The following is a 21,445-nucleotide window of genomic DNA, read 5'->3' on the forward strand; positions in this document are numbered from 1 at the left end:
CTCATCAACATCGTTCAACCAATTTTTCTATTACATAAACACATTTTTTGTTCACTCACCAATAAGCGGTGTGGCGGTCAGCCGGCCCTTGTCACTAGAGGACAGGCTGAAGTCGCACTCCGCCGCCGGCAGCACGAAGCTGAGGGTGGTCGTGCTGAGCGCACACACCGCGTACACCGCGCCACATGACATGAGCAGGAGCCATTGGAAGCAGCCGTAGCCTGGAGAAGTTTTATGTTTATGTAAATGGAGGAAAAATGAACTCAACTCAAGAATTGACTTGGTCAACTACACTTCTATCAAGCGCTTTTGAATCGTCAAAATTTTTCCATTGGTTCGGAAGCGGGTTCTACAGAGAAGAGCCGTCAAGAGACCGTCTAATTAGGCATATTTTATATTTAGAATACTGTCACTCTTAAATTTAAGACGAATGTAATGACTCTCGTTTTTTAACTCTGCATACATTTAATTATAAATGATATAATAAACAGTCTTGATCCACTTTCTTATAATAGAACAAAGAACAGCAAGGACACTTAGACATCATAATCATCATCTTCGTCTTCTATAAATATCCTAGTTCAAGTTAAACATCCATGACTCATCTTTCTCCTTAGAGAAGTGACGTCAATTTATCATACCAAAACAGGAAAGCAGTTGGAATCATAAATTGAGTCTTCAAAATGTGCTCACCAAATGTACGGTAAATTCCGACTGTCTCAAAATCCTATAATCGTAAAATAGTCGTAAACTGGCCATTAATGACTTATAGCTCATAAACTAAATCAGATGTTATCATTTCAAGACGACAGTCGAAGGTTTTGGTTAAATTATATCCTCTTGGTGTACTTGTCAAAATATTGCTCATAAAATAATGCTGAAAATTATTTTTAAACCTACCAATCATGACGGTATAATTTAGCCTGTGTTTCCTAAAATTATTTTACCGCAATAATATGCAATGATAAAATTTTTGGCAATCTAATGAGCTAACTTTAAATTTATCTTTGAAGATGTATTTAGGTATATCGAAGACAGAGGAGGAAATAAAATTGACGTTAAAACTGAAATTCATCATCTAACACCAATCTATAGAAAATTATCTACGTCTTTCGATCGCAGGAATAGTCTGGCGAACGTCTAAATTCGTAAGATGAAAGGCTAAAGGACATTACATAATATTATTAGACGCGTAAACACGAAAGCTGTCAAGATCACCTCGCCACCTTTACCCTGAACTGAATTGAATAGTTTATGTACGTCATGAAAACGTGGTAGGTCGTATGACGATACGCGAGCTAAACTGCTGGCAGACAGTCAAATTGACTGACGCAAGGCAGAGCATGTAGCGGGATAGAAGTTTACTTTATTGCATCATTAAACTATCAATTAATGAATGGCAAAGGCGTTAAAAACTCTAAACCAAATGGTCAGAATCTAAATGGGACCAACCGGAATATTTTTTTAATAATTCAAATAAATTCGGAAAAGAATCGGGCGAAAGGATTCATGAATTAGGCCACCATGTTTTTGGATGTTAAATATAAATACTAGAAGAACTACATTGTATAGTCAAATCTGATCATCTATGTCCTCAGACGGTATCCACGATTTGACACTACCTACCTCCACCTACCACTTGTATAAAACTGGAAGCTTCACGTGTTTTGATACTGTTAATGTTAATAGTATCTAAAGCAGCAGGGATGTGAAAAACCTCGAGAAATAATGTCGTAAGATATAATATAATAAAACCCGCGAATTTATTTAATTGAATTGAATACCGATAATCGAGATGACCAGACATTATCTAGATAGATTGGAACCCTAATCCTGCGACACTGTATTACAATCGCTTACTCTCCCAACTTGCGTCTGATCAAAATGTTTGTAAATACGAAGACAGCTGACACAAGGCACATTCGGATATAAATAGATGAAAAACACATTCGAAATTATTGTGTACGTTTGATTGTCCTCACTTGCGTTTCAAATGCTAATGTAAAATGACGTTGTTTCAAATTTCACTTTATTTAAAGCAATTTACATTTTTTGCAAAGAGAGCCGCAATTGCTATACAGCAGATTTTCAATTTTAGATGTTTTTAATTTAGCAATTAGGGGGATATGCTATAAAAATCATACCATCTGCGTTGATTCTAGCCTGCATCTTATATTAAGTTATAAGAAATCGAAAAAAAACAACACAAGTATTAACATTAAATAAACCCCTAAAAGCAAAGCCCCTTAAAACTATAAAAGCATACGTAAACACTGATAAATCCACTGAAATCCAACCATATGAAATAGAATCTAGTCACATAAGTTTCAGGGCCAAGCTAACAAGATTGGTGGAAACCCGATACAATTAATTCCGGGGTGAGGGTGTGCCCTTGATTGTGATTATAATTATATGAGTTTTGAATATACATATTAATTACTCTTTTATAATATCAATTTTGTAATAATGTTCATAAAGTGAATTAAAATTTATCTTGAAGTGGCTACTGCATGCAAGAAAGATTGAAACATAATAATCAAACAAAAATAGAACAGGGGAGTAGTTTCAAATTTCAATAAATTAACAGTAAAAATAATGCATGGATAACATTATCGTAACTAGGGAATCCAATCCCGCAAACGCGGGATCCCGCTAATGCGGGATCCCGCACCTTTTTTGCGGGATCAAAAATGCGGGATTACTCATGCGGGATCCCGCACGTTCGCGGGTTTGAAAAAAAGTAAGAAAAATAGGCTCAGACGATGATCGGAACTATTATCGGACGGAACAGAACGTAATCAATGTCAGTTCCAGTACTCTATGACTGGGGATTCCCCTACGGCGCACGGGGATTTAACTTTGCGCGTACTGAATGGGTGGCAGAGTCTAGAGCTGCTGTGCGTGTACCCACTCGAGATAATTCAACTGATTTGATATTGACACTTTTTGAATGTGGAGGGAATAGGGGGAAGTATTTGGAAGCTGTTTATACTTATGTAAAGTCAATTCCGCCTACAAGTGTGGAAGCCGCGCGTGCTATTTCCGCCGCTGGCTATTTATGCAACAAGATAAGATCAAATCTAAAAGATGAAACGTTAGATACTTTAATATCATTTCTTCGAAAGTATTTTAAAAATAATTTGGAAAATCCAAAAGTGCACGCCTCATAATTTTTTTTTTAATAAATATTTATTAATTATTATTTTTGTTTATTTTATAACAATTAAACCACATCGAATCAGACCCTGAAAAATGAAAGGGTTCTATTCCTGAGCATACTCAAGCGTAAGAGAAAAAAAAAGACTCGATTAGTAAAGTATTTCGGTCGCTATCGTGTTAACAAGAAAAAGGATCCGCACATACAGACACACGGACGTCCAAGACAGAACTTTTTTAAACTGTTTTTTAACTAGTTTAAATAACAAAAATGACATCAAAAATATCATGAACGTTAAAAATAGTGTTTTTTCTTAATATGTGTGTGTATGTTTTATCTTACAAGTGCAATGTATGATACATAAAGACATTTTAAGTTTGAAAAATCAGATGTTTTGCGCGAAGTGACAGTAGTACCCACCTCAACGCTTCGCTTATGAGGCGTGCAAAAGCCTCGGTCTGATACGAAAGACAAAGCTGCTTGTACATACAGAAAATCTATCGTTTTATAAATTACTAGCTTCCGCCCGCGGCTTCGCCCGCGTGGTGTTTTGATAAAAGGTAGCCTATGTTCTTTCTCAGGGTCTAAAGATTGTCTGTGCCAAATTTCATCAAAATCGGTTGAGAGGTTTAAGCGGGAAAGCGTAACAGACAGACAGACAGAGTTACTTTCTACTTTATAATATTAGTAGGGATTTTATTAGTCTAGTTCTGACAATTTTAAGGCGGTTCAGTTTTTGTTAAAAAGTAATTATATGTACAAAAAGGTATCAGAGTTCCCTTCAGAGTATAATTAGGTATTTCTAAATTCATGTACAATTCTCGAGGGCTTTAGAATAAAGAGACCCATTTGTTAAGATTACCGTCAAACGGTACACAGCTCATTATTAGAGGTTTAACTTGTTACGGTTTCTTTAAGTGGGGGGTCAAATGTCTTATAAGAACTCTTCTCGGGATAAAGTACCTATAGCCTAATGTTGCTTGGTAGAAATGTTATTTAGCTTTCCAACGGTAAAAGAATTGTTTAAATCCGTCGAGTAGTTTTCGACTTATATCGTATGAAACAAACGTATGAAAATGTGATATTATTTCAATCTCTCAACTGTGAGGTATGAAGTTTTTGTTTAATACATTTTATCCATATAAAACATACAAAGAGTCGAAGCTTTTCACTATAGTGCGCGAAAATATACAAACTCTAACTCAAACATTTATTTATTCAATTAGACTTTTTTAGAAGCACTTTCGAATCATCAATACATATTTTTAACATTTACCACCGATTCGGAAAGCAGTATCTATGGAGAAGAACCGGCAAGAAACTCCAAAGTTGGTCTTTAGTTTACTTTTTACAATAATGCTTACCTATATGAAGAAGTAGACTCTGTAACGAACAAGCGAAGCCTGGGTTTGAAACTAATGATACGACTATGAAAGTACCTACGTACTTATTGTAAATATGATATTTGAAATATCATTTTTTTTCGCATCTGTAATTCTGCATGTTTTTATGAATCATGTTTGTTGCGTATAATAACAAAACCTTCAACTATGTTTGTTTATTTTCATGTACATGTTTACTCGAGGAGTAAATATTAATTGTATAAAACCGTAGAATTATGCTATGCTTTCAATGAAATGTTTTTTTAGACATTATATCATTAAAACGTAAGCTTTTAGTATTCAATCTTGTGGAGAGTCATAAATTTTACACAGCATTTCATCATGTAAGAGCGATGTCACACAGTCAGATGTTTAAACTAGTTTAATTTAAAACCACGTTTTAAATTCACTTTTTGTTCCAAAAAATATTTTTAATTATTTTTAAAATAATGGTAATTCGTAGATTAATTATTACATTCGTTATTTAAGAAATTAATATTACTCACATATCAGTTTACAATATATTTTGTAATTAAATATGGTCATTATTTTCCAAGCTATGCAACAAACAGACACACAAACAAACCTATAGTTAATGCTAACTAAACGTACCTAGGTACCTAAAATACATACCTACCCTCATTTTCGTTCACAGATAAGCCATTCCAAACTATCATTCACGTGTGACATGGGACTTATAAAATCGTAAAACATAAAACATTCAGGTGACCATTTGACAATATAATTTATTTTTTACACTCATATTTAACACACGATATACACACTTATCTCTATGAATATAGAGTTCAATTTAGTATATTTTTTATTTTTATTTCAGTAACCCAGCAAACGATAATCACCCTTATTTCTTTACGTGTTAAGTTCAATTTGATATTTTCCTTTTTCTTGATTCAAAAATGTTTACGTTAATGATCTATTCCATAAAAACATTTCAAAGTATGTCATTATTCAGATTCAAAATAATTTCGCGATGTCACAGGAGGGTAATAGTTGTTTAATTTATTCTCTTGTACATAAATGTTATATGGCTATAAATCTTGAAATAAAGTATTATTAATGGATATGTGGGTAGTTTTAGAATAATAAAATAATATAAAAAAGCGCTGTATTTTTTCCGCGTGTATAGTTTACCTGTTAGTTTATTTTAAAGAAAAGCTATTGAAAATGTCTTAATAAATATCAGTTACTTATTCCAAAAACAGGATCTAATATGAATGTCGTGTGTGTGTGTGTGTGTGTGTAAGTGAAATTATAAAATTGAAAACATATAAAATACTATACACAATATATTTGTATGAGAGGAAACGCGTGTGTGTAAGGGCGAAGACTCCTTAACGCTAATGACTTAATGTCATTTTCATACAAGAACAGAGAAATGCATGGAGCGGTGTGAGAGTCATCGAATTACAAAAAAATAATATATTTTTATTTATACCTACGCTTTTCTGTCGGGTTCATAACGTGCGTGCGACTGTGAAATGTTGTTACCTCCACCTACATCAACCATCTACCTACATCAGTAATCACAGTACATAATATTATAATACTAGCTGTTGCCCGCGACTTCGTCCGCGATTACGTCGTTTTTCGTCATTCGTCGTTTAAAAAAAATACGTGACACTTTATTTTTGAATGTTCTTAATTGTCTCTTATAAAAATAAACTACATTAAAATTGAATACTCTGATAAGAAAATCTTAAAATCGGAGGACATCGAAAATCTGAGGAAAACATGAATTTGATTTAAATTCTACATTACTTAGTAATTCAAATAATAATCTAAATTAAATGTAGATTAACAGTTTGAGCGCATCATTATAAAATATGTACCTAAGTATTAAATTACGTTAGTTTACATATATAGTAATTTTACTAAAAACACGATGACTTTCTTTCGCGCTCGGTACAACAAACTAAGCATGTTTGTGGTACGTGGCCCGCATCACTTGACCCCCCGCGAGTTCCCCTCCGTTACTATGCGAAAATACATTCGTCGCCCTACTGTAGGAAAAATTGTAATATTTTAAATTCGAGAAATATTGATTTCTTGTATACAAAATATATTTGAAGAAACTTAGGTTGGCCTTCAGGCAAAAGGGATCCTATCAAATGATAAACTTGACCTTGTATCTTAAAAGTAAGCATGAAAGGATCCTCTGATAATTGTTGAGCACCAAAGGATCATTTAAAACGCACTACTATAAGAGCGAATATTGTCTAAGAACTGTTTAGATTGCACATGTTCCTCTAAAAGTAGTGATTTCAAAGGTTCTGGTGTATCTTCAAACGAAAGCCGACTCCTTACTCCTCTTTAAAGCATTACAAAAAGAACATACTACGTTAATATCGCCTATACAGAAGATGATCTGTAATCAATTGTGAGGTTATAAGCAAACCCACTTTTATATTTGTCGGACCACACCACCGAATTCGTAGATTGATCTTCTATGTTTACCTCTTAAGTCATTAAGACTGTCGAAATCTGTCTACAGTAAGACGGGCCTCTCGCTATTCGTCCGTTTCAAGAGACCAAATAGTTTCAATTCTTAATCTTTCATTAAACAAACTTATTAATCGTACTTGTCTCAAATAATCTTGTCTCAAATAATGGTAATATTCGCGTCCCTACTCTAGTCATTGCTTATGCTCATGTTCATCTTCAAGAGATCGAATAATATTATGGTGCACCCTATCATTTGTCAATCGGTCTTCATATTGAATAAAAGTTTCAGATTATCGAGATAAAATATGCCATTTGCGATCAGCTGTGAGACGTTATACCCTCTCAGTGAAGGTTAGGAGTGTTATAATCATCAATCATCATCATCATCAATACATATAATAAAATTGTGGAAAAGCGATGTCTGTACAATGAAAATATGTAGAAAAAAATTAGCAGGTGTTATTATTAAATCGATCTTGAACCCAAAACTGTAGTTAAAATTTTTTTTGTCTGTTTGTCTGTATGTTTGTGCACGCTAATCTCAGAAACGGCTTATCCGATTTAGATGCGGTTTTCACTAATGTATTGTGGTAATTTTCATTTAACAGTTAGTGTTTATTTCATGTCAATCGGTTCATAAATAAAAAAGTTATGACAATTTATAAGTAATCACGGCGAACATTTGCTAAGGCATTCTATTGTACATTGTACAGTGTACGATAAAACGTAATTTATCTGTTATACGCTACAGTTATTCCTTTACATGTCCAGATGATCATATCAAAATTCCCCAAGGGTTTGGGGGTAAGCTGAGGTAGTAGGGGGGGCGGGGTCAAATTAACATTATGGTTACTTCTAATAGGTAAATTTTCCACACAAAATGTCCTTTAAATTATGTCGTATTATATTTTTAACCCCCGACGCAAAAAGACGGGTGTTATGTGTTTGACTGCTATGTATTTCTATGTGTGTGTGTGTGTGTCTGTCTATGGCACCGTAGCTGGCTAACAGGTAAACCGAATTAGATGCGGCTTTTTTTTGTTAAGCAGCATATTTTCCGACGCTGGTTCTTAGATAAATTGTATCGAAATCGGTTCATCCACTTATTATACCTACATAGGGGTAAAAGTGGGAATGAAAAAAATGATATAATAATTTATTTTTAAAGATCTTTGGGAAGTTTATGAAATTATTTATTCCTTTTTCTATACACTTTTCTTCGTCTAAACGGTTAAGTTACGTGCTCCCTCTCTCTCTCTTCAGCCTTTAGTTACGTGCGTGAGACAGGAAACATCTAATTTGGATTTGTTGCTGGATTTGATAAAAATTGAGTATCGATTAAGCTGATCAGTGGCTACACCATACATTATTAAAAACATCCATTTAAGAAAGGAAGGAAATAGAATTTGCTCCTCTCCCCCCCTGGTTCCTAAAAAATAATATGACATAATTTAAAAGAAATTTTACGTAGAATTAGTTAGGCATTTCTTTTTTGATTTTCGATATTATATACTAATCATAATTTTTAATTACAATATTATGTAGTAACTATTTGGTATAGGTTAGGCATTTCATTTCTTGATTTTCTTTAATAAGTTGGTACGTAAGTTTTTTAGCTCAGTTTAGTAAGAAATTTTAATAACAATTCTTTTAATTATTTATGGTAGTACGTATTTACTCAATAATTGTATGTTAAGTAGTAATTCAGCATGGGCGTAGCCACGGTGGGGCTGGGTGGGGCGCTTACCCTGGCTTTGATCTGGTAGGTACCAATTGTGAAGGGGAGTGGGCGTGGGTGTTGGCATGGGCCTGGGAGTGGGCGTGGGAGTGGAAGCATGAAAATAAAAACAATTATTGTTGCCCCACCCTGAGCCCATGGTCATAGGTCCCATAGTCACTATTCCACGCGGACGAAGTCGCGGGCACAGCTAGTAGACAAATATAATCAGAAAGCTTTGAACTCCTAAGCTCAACCATAAAAGATAGACATTAATTATGATGTCGGGAGATATTTTTTATATAATATGGAGAACATTTCTTTCATACTAATAATTGTACCAAGTTTCGTTTAAATCCGTCGAGTAGTTTTTGTTTCTATAACGGTTATACAGACAGACAGACGGACAAAAATTTTTGGCGTCAGTGTCGATCCCTAATCACCTCGTGATAGTTATTTAGGAAATATATTTCATGTACAGAATTGACCTCTACAGATTTAATATAAGTATTATTCATATAATAAGATGCCAATTTCCATGTAACGTTAAATTCGACTATACAATAACTAACAGACAACGCAGGTTACTCTCGTTTCCGTAAGTTGAGGCGGCTACATATTCGGTCCTCATAACTTCACTTTTTGTGAACGAAACGACAGCGCGATTTAATTCGATGCCAACACCATCAAAAAAAGAAAATATTTTTAATTGTGAAAAAATATTATGATTTACACTATAAATACTATTTTAACATTAACACAAAATATAAGACTGTGAGTGTGTAAAAATAAATCCAGCTAGTTTCACATCAAACTTATGTTTTTAATTAGGTATACGACATGAAAATATATTAATTACCAAGCAATAATCATACAGGTAAATACTGAACAAAAGTATTAACAGTCAAAGTATATTTTTACTTACAACATGTAAATGATGAAGGAATAATAATTATCAACGAACTAACCTTTTTGTATTATTGTTTATAAATATAAATTCATAAACAATAAATTTATAAAGAATAGAAAAAATTCGACCACTAAAGAATGCTGGTTCGAGTCCCGCCTCGTTATCGAATTTTTAAAACACGAAGATTTTTAAAAATGTAACCAATGAACACAATCAATATTAGATTAACCTCAGAGGATTATTCCTCTGAGAGATTAACTGTAATGGTGTCTAGTTTGACTTAAAATAATAAACATCTACCCTCACTTTTAAAAATGTAGTATATTCACACGAATTATAAGCGCACCTTATAGGGAAAGGAAGATATGGGTTAAAGAGTTAAATAAATAAATAACATAATTTAAATTATTAATTTTTAACATTGTGTTCAGTAGTGTTAACATGTAAATTGATTTGATTTTTACGAAATCTCATAGATGGCGCTGTTTCAAATTTGTATACTAATAAATTCATTAAACTGATTCTCTGCCCAAATTACGTAAATGACATAGTTTTTATTGTGTAAAGCTAGATAATAGCATGGCTTACCCGAAACCAACATTTAAACATGAGTCTTTAGATTGTACGCTGTCGTAATACACGGAATACGTAAGAAAAAAAAAAGGTTCACAGCTCCTCCCCCGGAGGTGATAGCATGATAATATGTTTAAAAAAGCCTCACCCGACCTGTTAGTAATATTCATGCAAAATTTGAAGTCAATCTATGCAGTACTTTTCGAGATTAGCCTGGACAAACATACAGACAAACAGACAAACAGACAAACAGACAAAAATTCTAAAAACTATGTTTTTGGCTTCTATATCGATTATAGATCATGGATTATGTATTCTTTTAAAAAAATATTCAATGTACAGTTTTGACTTTCCTACGATTTTATTATATGTATAGATTTACCTATCACATTAATTGAGAAGTTGGTTAATACTTATAATAGCATGGTGATACAATTTACATAGAAATTATCCGGACGACTGAACCTGTGCATTCGCACGGAAACTAATTAAAGCCAACCTTCAATTACTTTTGTGAAAAGCGTGTAAAGTTCATCGAATTAGTGCGACACGTTTGCTTTGTGTCGCATGTATTAAAGTTATATTTTCTTAAACATAAAAAAATAATAATAATAATATTCAAGAAGCATGAACAAATTAATTAATTATGAATATGGCTGATATAAATATACCCAGTCGAATTTATTGATAAAAATGGAACTATTATATCTTTTAAAATGAACTCTACTAATAAGCTTGATTTCATAACTTGAATAATCCCCTACACAGATCTCTTACGTTTCATCCCTAAATTATAACAGAGAAGGTTCTAATAAATGCGATGGTAATTATAATAAATCATAATTAGTTCTACATGAATCATGAAGTTTGTCCTTTCGTTTACTTCTTCAATAAACAGAAGACGTAGACAATTCAACCACGGTCACAAATAATAGATACATCATGAACCGAATTGATCTCCACGTTTTATTTTATTGTTTTATTCAGCGTGAAGGTAATGAGCACTCAGATCGATTGTAGATTATTAGCACAAGTGCTCTCAATCAGTTCGCAATAAATAAATACATTAAAATCGGAAATGGTTGCGCCTGAGTGTTGCATTGCGTCAATAATGTTATTAATTTGCGCTTCGATTTGCTCGTCTTGTACATTTTATGTATATTTAGATGAAAAATATACATTTAAATATTTTATAAAAAAAAACTGAAGTGCTTTTGTTATGTGCATGTTCATTTATTGGATTTGTCCCGCAAACATGAACAAAATCACGTAGATAATAGGTAATATTTATTATTTATATAATACATATTTATAACCAGAATCCAGATTTTCCAGCCGCAAACGTAGCTGAGAACGATTTCGATATCAGCGCTTCGAGAGTCTACTAACTACTTACTACAATTGCTTTTTATGATATTTGTAATAATGCATTTTGAGGGACAACATTTTTTTCAAAACTGAAATCAATAAAATCAAAATATGAAATATGAAAATATACCTACTCAGTTACTACTCTTTGGAAATCTGTAAACCTGATACATTGTTATGAATTTCGCATCAGTTTGTAAGCAATATTTTTCGTACTTGAGCATAAGTACTCCTCCTAGTCATAACAGCCTGGTACATTGTTTTGGGTTACGGGGATGTTGTGTAAACAAGGGGCGGGGTTTTTGCGACTATCTCCACCCCTTTTACGTACAGCAAAATAATTTGTCATGTCCATCCTTAAATTGCAAAATTTCCGAATTTATTGAAGTGAAACTTCTTTATCGGGGTTGATTTAAGTAAATTGCAAAATTTCCGAATTTATTGAAGTGAAACTTCTTTATCGGGGTTGGAAAAAAATTTAGTGTAACATTTTTTCGTTACGCGTGACATTTTTCCGTTACGCGCCATCTTTTTCTTATCCCTACCACGCGTGATTCGACGTATTTCTGTAAAGTTGCATATAGTAAATTATTTTTTGAAAAATAAGGTCATAAAGAAGCTTCACTTCTTACGTGTGTACACTATTTATAGTACACGCACACATTTTTTTAAGTGTGTCTGTCCTATGTTAAATTAGAGTAGGTACGCACATAGCTGCATAAGCACAGTAGATAAATGTACAGTTTACTTTTTTATACAAAAACATCTAAAATGTGAAAAGATTTGATAAATTATGAAAAAAATATTTTCTACCACACACTCTTTTTCTTAATACAATTTAACACAACGATGATATCGTAGAAATAACTAATATCTAATAGCCCTATTTTCATGAAGATTTTAACAATATTATGACCATGAAAAGCTGCACGCAAAAGTTATACATCGAACTACATTCACTAGCGAATACGAATGCACACAAGCCTTGTGCAGGGCGGTTTTACCTCCCTTCAGTGCTGTTCGCCTGGTACCCGATGTTTTGATTTATCGTAAAACTTGACACATCTCTGGGATTCGCTTGTGAAATAAATTTAAATAAAGGCAAGTTTCATTCATATGATACTTGCATTGAATGTAGCCATTTTACACTTATTGACGTACCTATATGTATAGATTTTCAAATTTCATAGTTTCATACATTATCGTCATTTCGACTGCCTATAAGCTTTACAACATAGTTATGAGAAACTAGCTATAAAACTTTTTTTTTGTGTTAGAGCTTAACCAAGCTGCTGGTCTTCCTGATTGACATCAATAACCACCTATCACCACCGGCTGTGCCACCGGCCCATGAAGATGAAGATATTATTATGTATCTAGTTATGTATGGTTTCATTTTTACTTCTGACTTCTGTCATGTGAACCTCCTTATGTTTCCACTAAACAGAGGTCGGTCAGAGGTAACAAAAAAAATAACTTATTTCAGGAGCTCGCTCCTAGACATTGATCCTGCTCTTGCTATTTATGACAACCTGGTACATTGTTTTGAGCTATCTGTTCCCATGTAGGTCCGTGTACACTTTCGAGTGTATTGAATGTATTGCACATGTACACACATTATCTGTAGTACATGTATCAACTCATAGAGAATTTTTTTGTTTTTATTTTTGAAAAAGATAACATGAAACAAATGAAACAATATTAATAAATTATAGTTCTAAACTCGTTCTAAAATCAATTCTTAATTTTATTTCTTTTAAACAAACATTCGCTTTAATTATTATAGGAATGCTTTAAAAAAACGAAAACAAATAACGAGTACTCTATTTCAATACGTATTTGCGGATTTCAGCAAATAAACCGGTCAAAGATCTTATATTTTGAGACACTTACGCGGTAATCACCTGCCGACAGAATTATCACTCCCAGAAAATGTAAATAGGTATACAATTTTATAAATGGTATTTTGTAGGACTTTAGACAAATAAATATGTGTAAGAATAAAGAAATAGCTTTTATCTAGCAGGGAACTATAGTACACTGCAATAAACTTTCTGCGACTAAATTCTGCCATTTTGTTTTACATAACTTCGATGTAATTTCCCAAGCGGGCAGCAAAGTCATAGAAGACTACAGTGAAAGTTGAAATACGCCGATTTTTATTAAATTCACAATACATAATATTATCATACCATACGCAAAAAGTTCCATAAATGAATCGATCCCTTGTACTTCTACGTAAACAATCCTACTATGTACTATTATAAAGGCGAAAGTTTGTAAGGATGTATGGATGTTTGTTACTCTTTCACGTAAAAACTACTGAACCGATTACAATGAAATTTAGCACATATATAAAGGCCAGAGGGTAACTTGGATTAACACATAGGTTTTATCCCGGAAATCCCACGGGAACGGGAACTATGCGGGTTTTCCTTTGAAAACGCGGGCGAAGCCGCGGGCGGAAATCTAGTTGAAATATAATTTCAAGCGTGAAATACATAACATGACGTTGGTCTGGACAACGTCTACGAACCTATTTTATTACGCAGTGTTTACGTGATTTTTCCGTGATTTTTCCGCAGTTATTTTGATCCGTGTAAACAGCGTTATAATCAAACAATGTTCTTTTGTGTTACATCTTGTGGGTGGTATTGTCACAGGTAATCTAGGCGTATAAGCCTTCGCCTTGTCATATCAATTAGAAGCCATTTATCATTTTATAGTATCACTTTCATGTTTTATATCATGTCTAGGTATGTACGTATTTTCATCTTGTATGTTATTATTACGTCGTAAATTGTATTCTATGTTATCCAACTTCGATAGAAACTTTGGAGTGGCTTTTGAGCTTTTATTTATTATGTATTGTCTTATCGTGCTTTCTCGCTTAGATAGTAAATATGGAAGATTATTTTTTCATTAATAATGATTATTCAATCACGTTTATCTCAATAAAAGAAGAAGAAAAGGCAAGATGCTTATCAAGAAAACATATTTAACTTTCAATGTTTTTAAAGCCGTCACTTTTATTTATTTTGTCTGGCATGGAAGCGAGTGGGAACTGGGATTTTCCGCCATTTAAATACAGGGAAGTCCGTATGAACTGCACCAGTATGACGCGATATATTGATTTTAAACTATATTCGAGTTTTATAATGTCCCTAGGGGATTACCCTAATAACGTTTGCACTTAGTTTCATGGATTGGCAGCATTTTGCACGATATTCTTAATCGTTTCGGTAAAGTTTAGAAATAAAACCATGAGATGAAATTGATATTTATTAAATGAAGCTGCCAAAGACGCTAAGTATGTCGAATTCCACATCAAGACTAAAATTGTCTATTCTTTAGATAACATTTTTCAATTATTTACATGTAAAAATAAGAAAAAAACAAAAATATCTTAAATTCATAATAACATATTACAACGTAACCATCTTTAAATAAACCGAATTAAAACTCAAGTAAATACCTTGGTCTATATTATCCATTATATATCATTTATATATGCCTATGTCACAGGCATATATAAATGTCCATCTGGGCTATATTTTTGGAATCGTAAAAGACATTTTCATAAACTACGCAACTTTATGGTACCTACTTTTGGGTATTCCAGTAAAGTGGTTTGTAAATAAAATCGTGCTAATAGTTTTAGTTTCATAAGTAATTTAGGGTTCAACTCATATGCTTTCACACTGTACTTAGTTTAATCCTTGGGGGGTTAACATGAGCAGTATTATTTCAGTCTAGTGTGGAAAAATTACAAAGCTGCAAAGGTCGTGTAGCACCATCCCTTTCCTACATCTATACTAACCTATACTAATATTATAAAGCTGAAGAGTTTGTTTGTTTGAACGCGCTAATCTCAGGAACTACTGGTCCGATTTAAAAAGTTATTTCGGTGTTAGATAGCCCATTTAACGAGGAAGATTAAAGGCTATTTATCATCACGCTATGACCTACAGGGGCGGAGCCAAACGGGTGAAACCGCGGAGCGCAGTTAGTTCGAAATAATTTTGCTTTAAGACACCATAGTAGAGACTAAAATAGAAAATATTGCTGTCACACAAACGTTCATGTTTAAACTTAAGGGCTGATACGTCGAATAATGTATAAAACTACCATTTTAAAAACGTATCTATTCTAATTGCGCGTTTTTTACAGTTTACGTGACATTTTAATATTATCGTGTAATATTTTATTGGACGGATAAGTTTTATTCAAGCATTGAAAAATCGGCCCTAAATGTTGTAATGAATACCTGTAGACAAAATTGCTGTCAATTTTTCTGTTTTCGTATCTGGATGATATTATAACTTGGTATGGAATGGCATTTTTAAATATTTTTCCATTCCTAATCCTGTTCAATATAATATCATTATTCATTACTAATAAACTAAAACAAAATTTATACTATGATAGACTTATGTCTACTTCGTACACAAACAATATTGCACCAATTAAATTGTTTTCATTAGCTTATATTAATAGAGTTATAGAGGAAGTCTATGAATTACGTTCAACTTTGTAATCTTACTACTAAGTATTTTATGTAACTTCTTCATCTAGGCATTATACATGACCTACAGTACAGTTGTTAAATGATTTGAAGTCTTGCTAGTTCTGGGTTCGATTCATTCTTGGAAGAATTTTCGTGGTGTGTTTTTTTCTCTAGACTTTTATATATTTTATGTTTGTGTTCTGTTCGTAAGAAGTAATATCTGAAATTTAAATTAACCAAAATTTGTATGAAATACAATATGTCAAATCAAACACTGACCGGGGCCTTTAGACAAACGTACCTAACGCCATGGAATAGAAACTGCTAACGCTAATTATTGACATAAGCTCATGAAATTTTGGTAATGGTTCGTTCACACTACCAAAGACGACGACGACCACGACCAAAATTACAATCTTGCCGAAATTTGTTCAAAATCAAAATTAAAATCTCCCGTCATTCTAGTACTCGGAAATAAAAAATTTCGAGGTCAATTAATAAAAAAAAAATAGGTTTTTTGCGATTTTCGCCGAGACGGTAAGTTTATCATACAATCACCTGAACCAAAATTGTAGATCATCTAATTATCTATATAAAAGGTTAAATACATTTTTTTTCTAGGAGCCACCGTTTCTATGAAAAACCTGTTTGTTTATCCATTGATCTCAAAGATTTTTTTACAAAACACCAATACGACAGGAAATTCTTAAATTTCATTTTTAATTGTGTTTTGCACAATTTTATTTAATTGCGACTGGATGAAAATTTTTTTCGTGGTCGTCTTTGTCGTTGGTAGGGTGACCGAATCCTTAGGCAAAACATCATACGCTTATGTCAATTTCTATCGATAGCGTATTCTATTCCTTGGCGTTTTGACGTTCGTCTCGGCCTGCTGGTTTTTATTTTACAAGAATGACATTACCTCTCTAGTCCAATAGAATTCCAATGTTCGTGTAACCCAGTGGTATAGAATCGAATAAGTTTTTCAGTAAATAGTGCAGACAATCATAGAGCTCAATGCCATAGCTTTTAACTAACGAAGGGCGCGCCCTAACAAGGGCGTTTAGATAAACATAATAATATAATTGTATTTCTGAACTAGGTAATGCACAATTCATAATATCTATTACTTGTAATTTCTTTAATTATTTGTCTCGTTATATCAAAACAAATGGGCTAATTTTGATAGATTTTAGAATAGAGATTGACAACTTTGAATACAGGTAACTTTTTCTAACAAAAATAAAATAAGTTCTTACTAAAAGTAAGGGATGTATTAGATGGTTAATTACGTGGAGAGCACGGGAGCGAAGCGGGGCGGAATAGTAGTAAAGAAAATGGTTAAAATTTGACAATATTATCGTCATATATTCATCATAATATTAAAAGAAATTTAAATTTCCATAATTCTAAGTAAATTGCGATATGCTAAGTTCAGTTATGTATAGAGATATATATATAGTAAAAAACTGCTACCTCTTGAAATTGTTTCATATTGTGCAAAAGCTCAAATTTATTAGGATAAGTAGTTGAAAAAAAATATGAAGACGGTTTCAATGTCTTACCAGCATTAAATCAAAAAATATATCCTAGTCTAGAGAAAATTATGAACAGATTATTCGAAATATCTACCAACTGTTTGATAGTTCAAAAGAAACAATAAAATCTCAAGAGCAATTTTCAGACGTCCTTTGATCGCTGTGACAGTTGTTTTGGCGGGAAATTTTATTTGTGTCCGTGACCGCTTTTTGTTTTTACCGCGAACTTGGTATTCGAATTTCAAATTTAGTTTTTCATGTCATAATATGCATGCGTACCTACTTGGTACCTACCTAAGCACAGATAATATAAGCAGGATCACACATACGATTGGTATATCAAACAAACTTGAAAACTTATTACATAATTTATGTTCAGAAATGATCTAAATAGCAACCGATAAATATTACAATTTACAGAAATAACAATAAATCAAAATAAAAGTTTTGTTTGGACAATAAACGCCACCTTGTAAAATGATTGTACTTAATAGTAAATGTTAAAAATATGTAATGACGATTCGAAAGATAAGTCTAAATGAATAAATAAATGTTTGAGTTTGAGTTTGAATATTGATAAGCTAAATGAATGGTTACAACAGTAGGAAAGATTATTTAACCACTATTATAAAACAAAAGCTCATGGACCTTGACCAAAATCCAAAACAAAAATTCTAAATAAAAATTAACACCCTTTTAAACGTCTATCAGTGAAGTAATGAAATGGAAATTTTCTAAACAATAGCCGCTAACAGTGAACATTTAATTGCATACATAAAGCTGAACATTCCCGTCTGTCGTTTTATCATTCTGTCCTTGGGACCAACGTTTATTTCCGTTTGCTAAATAACAAGCCATTTCTCATTTATTTGAGGGCAAGGTTTCAATTTGCATGAGAGAAAAGGCTGAAATATTCAGGTATGTGACGGTGTAAGAATGCGTTGGGCGGCGGTTTTTAAGATAGATGAGTTTGATTTTCATGTTATTTTAGGTGATAAAGTCGTACAATTTTGTGATAATTTATGAAATATTAAAGGAAATTTTAGTTATTTAAATCTAAAGATACGATCGTTATAACTAATAAGTAGAAAATGTTTAAATAAGTTTAACCTAACCTAATTATAACTTTACAATCATGATGCAATCAAAAACATCAAACTAGTTAATCGTAACCCCCAAAACGCACCAACAGTTTGTAAAACTAATAGGGCAATATGTTAAACGACGCAGTAATTCGCTTTACCTTGGCGGAAGGTCGGCCAAGCCCAACGTTTGACAAATTACTAATCTTCGCTAAAATAGACCCGACGGGCGGGGTTTATCTAAACGTAGCTTTTCAGGCGATTTCAGCCAATTTGGAAAGAATTGTATAAGGCTGAATGCCTTAAAGTACGTGTGCGATTTGATTTGAAGTTAGGAAGTAATTTGTAATATAATATAATTTACAGAATAAAAGTAAAAGTGGGAACGAAATAAATAAATTCAAAATGTGGGGAATCATGCACAAAAAATATTACATCTTAGATGTATGAATGCCATATTACAAACATTATCGAAATATGGAAACAATTACTTATACGACAAAACATAAGTTCGATAGAATTGATTCTGAAAATTGATCATTTTAATTTTATATTTTGAATGCCTACTGTATATATCTCATGATCTATCTATTATTTTGTCCTAAATCTATCTACGATACACTATTTCATAATCACTTATATTTCCCGAACAAAATAAACTAGAAATAGGTTTCATTATAATCATCTGTAGTTTGTTTACATGCGCTTCGGGGCAATGGAACTAGTCACGTGCTCTCTGTGTGATAACAGTCATTAGAGAGAAAGGGAGACCTGTCAAGTGCTTACATTTGTCTGAAGGAATCTTGGGAAGAACCAGCTGATTCATTGAACTTGATCTATTTGGTGTAACTGATAGGTACTTCATAGAAGCTGAATTACTTCAATGGAACGTGTTCTGCTGTGTTCAGCTTTCGTTTTAAATAAAAATAATCTACAGAGTATGTTTTCTAGTTTATTCTAAAATGAAATAGTTGCTTATACAAAACTGAAATATTGAAATAAGTGTGACGTCATGTTTCGACCTTTCGGTCGTTTCCCAACCCTTCGGTATTTTATGGACCTTTTGGACCGATGATAATGATGATATTTTCTAAAATTATGGTATAAATTTATTCTTCGTTTGTTTATGAGTTTTCTTTGTTATCATATTGCAATGGTGATTAACAAATGTACCTATTTCATCGCAAAGCACGTGCAGAGGAACGCGGGTGAGAATATTCGCATTTTGACCAACGGCCACGGCCAACTTTTTGTGTGAAATAAAACCTTAACTTTTAAATCATACTACAAAAAATACTTACACAGTATTTCTTAATTACCAGGATAGCATACTGCACGTGCATGTCGATCCAATTTTTCTTCCACCTCGTGATGGCACGTGGAAGATTACCAGCAAACTGTCAATTACTACTGTCACCTTGTAAATACGATGTTTTTGTAGATCACGCGGTAATAAAATGAAACTTTTGGTAGACTTTGAACGATGACTATTCTTAACGTAGTAAAGCGTTTAAACTTTCCTCGATTGAATCGATAAATGGATAGATAAACGAATTTGTAGATAGATGGAAACTTGTGAGAAATATTTATTTTCATTTAATTCATTTAAGAATGATTAAAACCCTTACTGATTAAAACCCTTACTGAAAATAGGTCTAGAATAAAATTAATTACCTTGTCATAATCTAAAATTATTAGACATTGTTTATAACTAATGCATGTTTTTTTTTGTTACAGAGGTTAAACCGTGTATTTGTACAGTTTAGTTTACAATTCTAATTATATTTTCCCAAAAGAAAATTCTATAAAAATTTCCTTTATAAATACTTTTCCATAGGATTTTTCCGATAAAAATAGTAAATACATAAACAAACAGATAAACAACTCACCGGCATGGTGCAGGGCGGTCTCAAAGGGCGCCCGCTGCAGTCTCTCCTTGCTCTCTGCCAACAAATAACAAATATTTGAACGGAAATAAACCAGTCAGTTTGCCAAACACGGATATGGGCCAAAGTTTACGAACTAATCTGTGGGCAATTTCCAATCTATACTAATAAAGGTGAAGAGTTTGTTTGTTTGAACGCGCTAATCTCAGGTTCGATTTGAAAAATTCTTCCGGTGTTAGATAGCCCATTTATCGAGGAAGGCTAATATATCATCACGCCAACAGGGTGAAGCACTGCGGGCACAGCTAACTAGTATGTTATAAGAAAAAAGTTTTTGGTTATCAACACAACAATCGATTAAAAAAACGGCACAGTTACGCACACACGCTCACACGCAAGATGGCATGATTCAATTATGGTAAACTAAAGAGAGAACTGAAGCATAAGTATTGTTGCTAATTGGACACATTTCTATTTAAAACTAAACTTTTAAAAACCTATATAAACTTTTTACATAAAGTATCTTATACTTTCATTTTATGTTGTATTTTTGGAAATGGACTTTGACCTCCTGACATAGTAGGTATACGACCATACTTTGCATAAAATATTCAGTCCAATAATAATCCTACATTAACGTGGAAATAAAAGTTTCAACTACTTACAAATTTTTACCTTATAAATAACATTTAATCACTCACAAAAAACAAAAAATAAACTATTGTTATAAATTAAGTTTCAATTTAAATTCTAAATTCGTCTATCGTCATTCGTCGAACGCGCGCCGTTTTGAATTTTTTTTTTTATAGATAATAATTTTTAATGTGCCAGTGTTGTCATATAGTTACATAGAAACTCTCTG

The 21,445-nt window shown here is 32.7% G+C and overlaps 1 protein-coding gene across 1 annotated transcript in view; it reads right to left on the minus strand.

Moving 5' to 3' along the window:
* The window catches only part of LOC149488195 (synaptic vesicle glycoprotein 2B-like), a 45,960-nt gene that overhangs the window by 15,054 nt on the left and 9,461 nt on the right, over window positions 1-21,445 (minus strand). Inside the window, exons 2-3 of the mRNA XM_089695349.1 lie at window positions 20,587-20,640; window positions 60-221 (exon numbers count right to left, since the gene is read on the minus strand). Coding sequence (XP_089551475.1) covers window positions 60-221; window positions 20,587-20,640 — 216 coding nt within the window. The remainder of the gene's footprint in view (window positions 1-59; window positions 222-20,586; window positions 20,641-21,445) is intronic.

The sequence above is a fragment of the Colias philodice genome, chromosome 5 (genome assembly GCF_061535455.1).
Source record: "Colias philodice isolate Cphi_HAF_F1 chromosome 5, ilColPhil1 Martin Lab GWU primary, whole genome shotgun sequence".
Classification (NCBI taxonomy): Eukaryota; Metazoa; Arthropoda; class Insecta; order Lepidoptera; family Pieridae; genus Colias; species Colias philodice.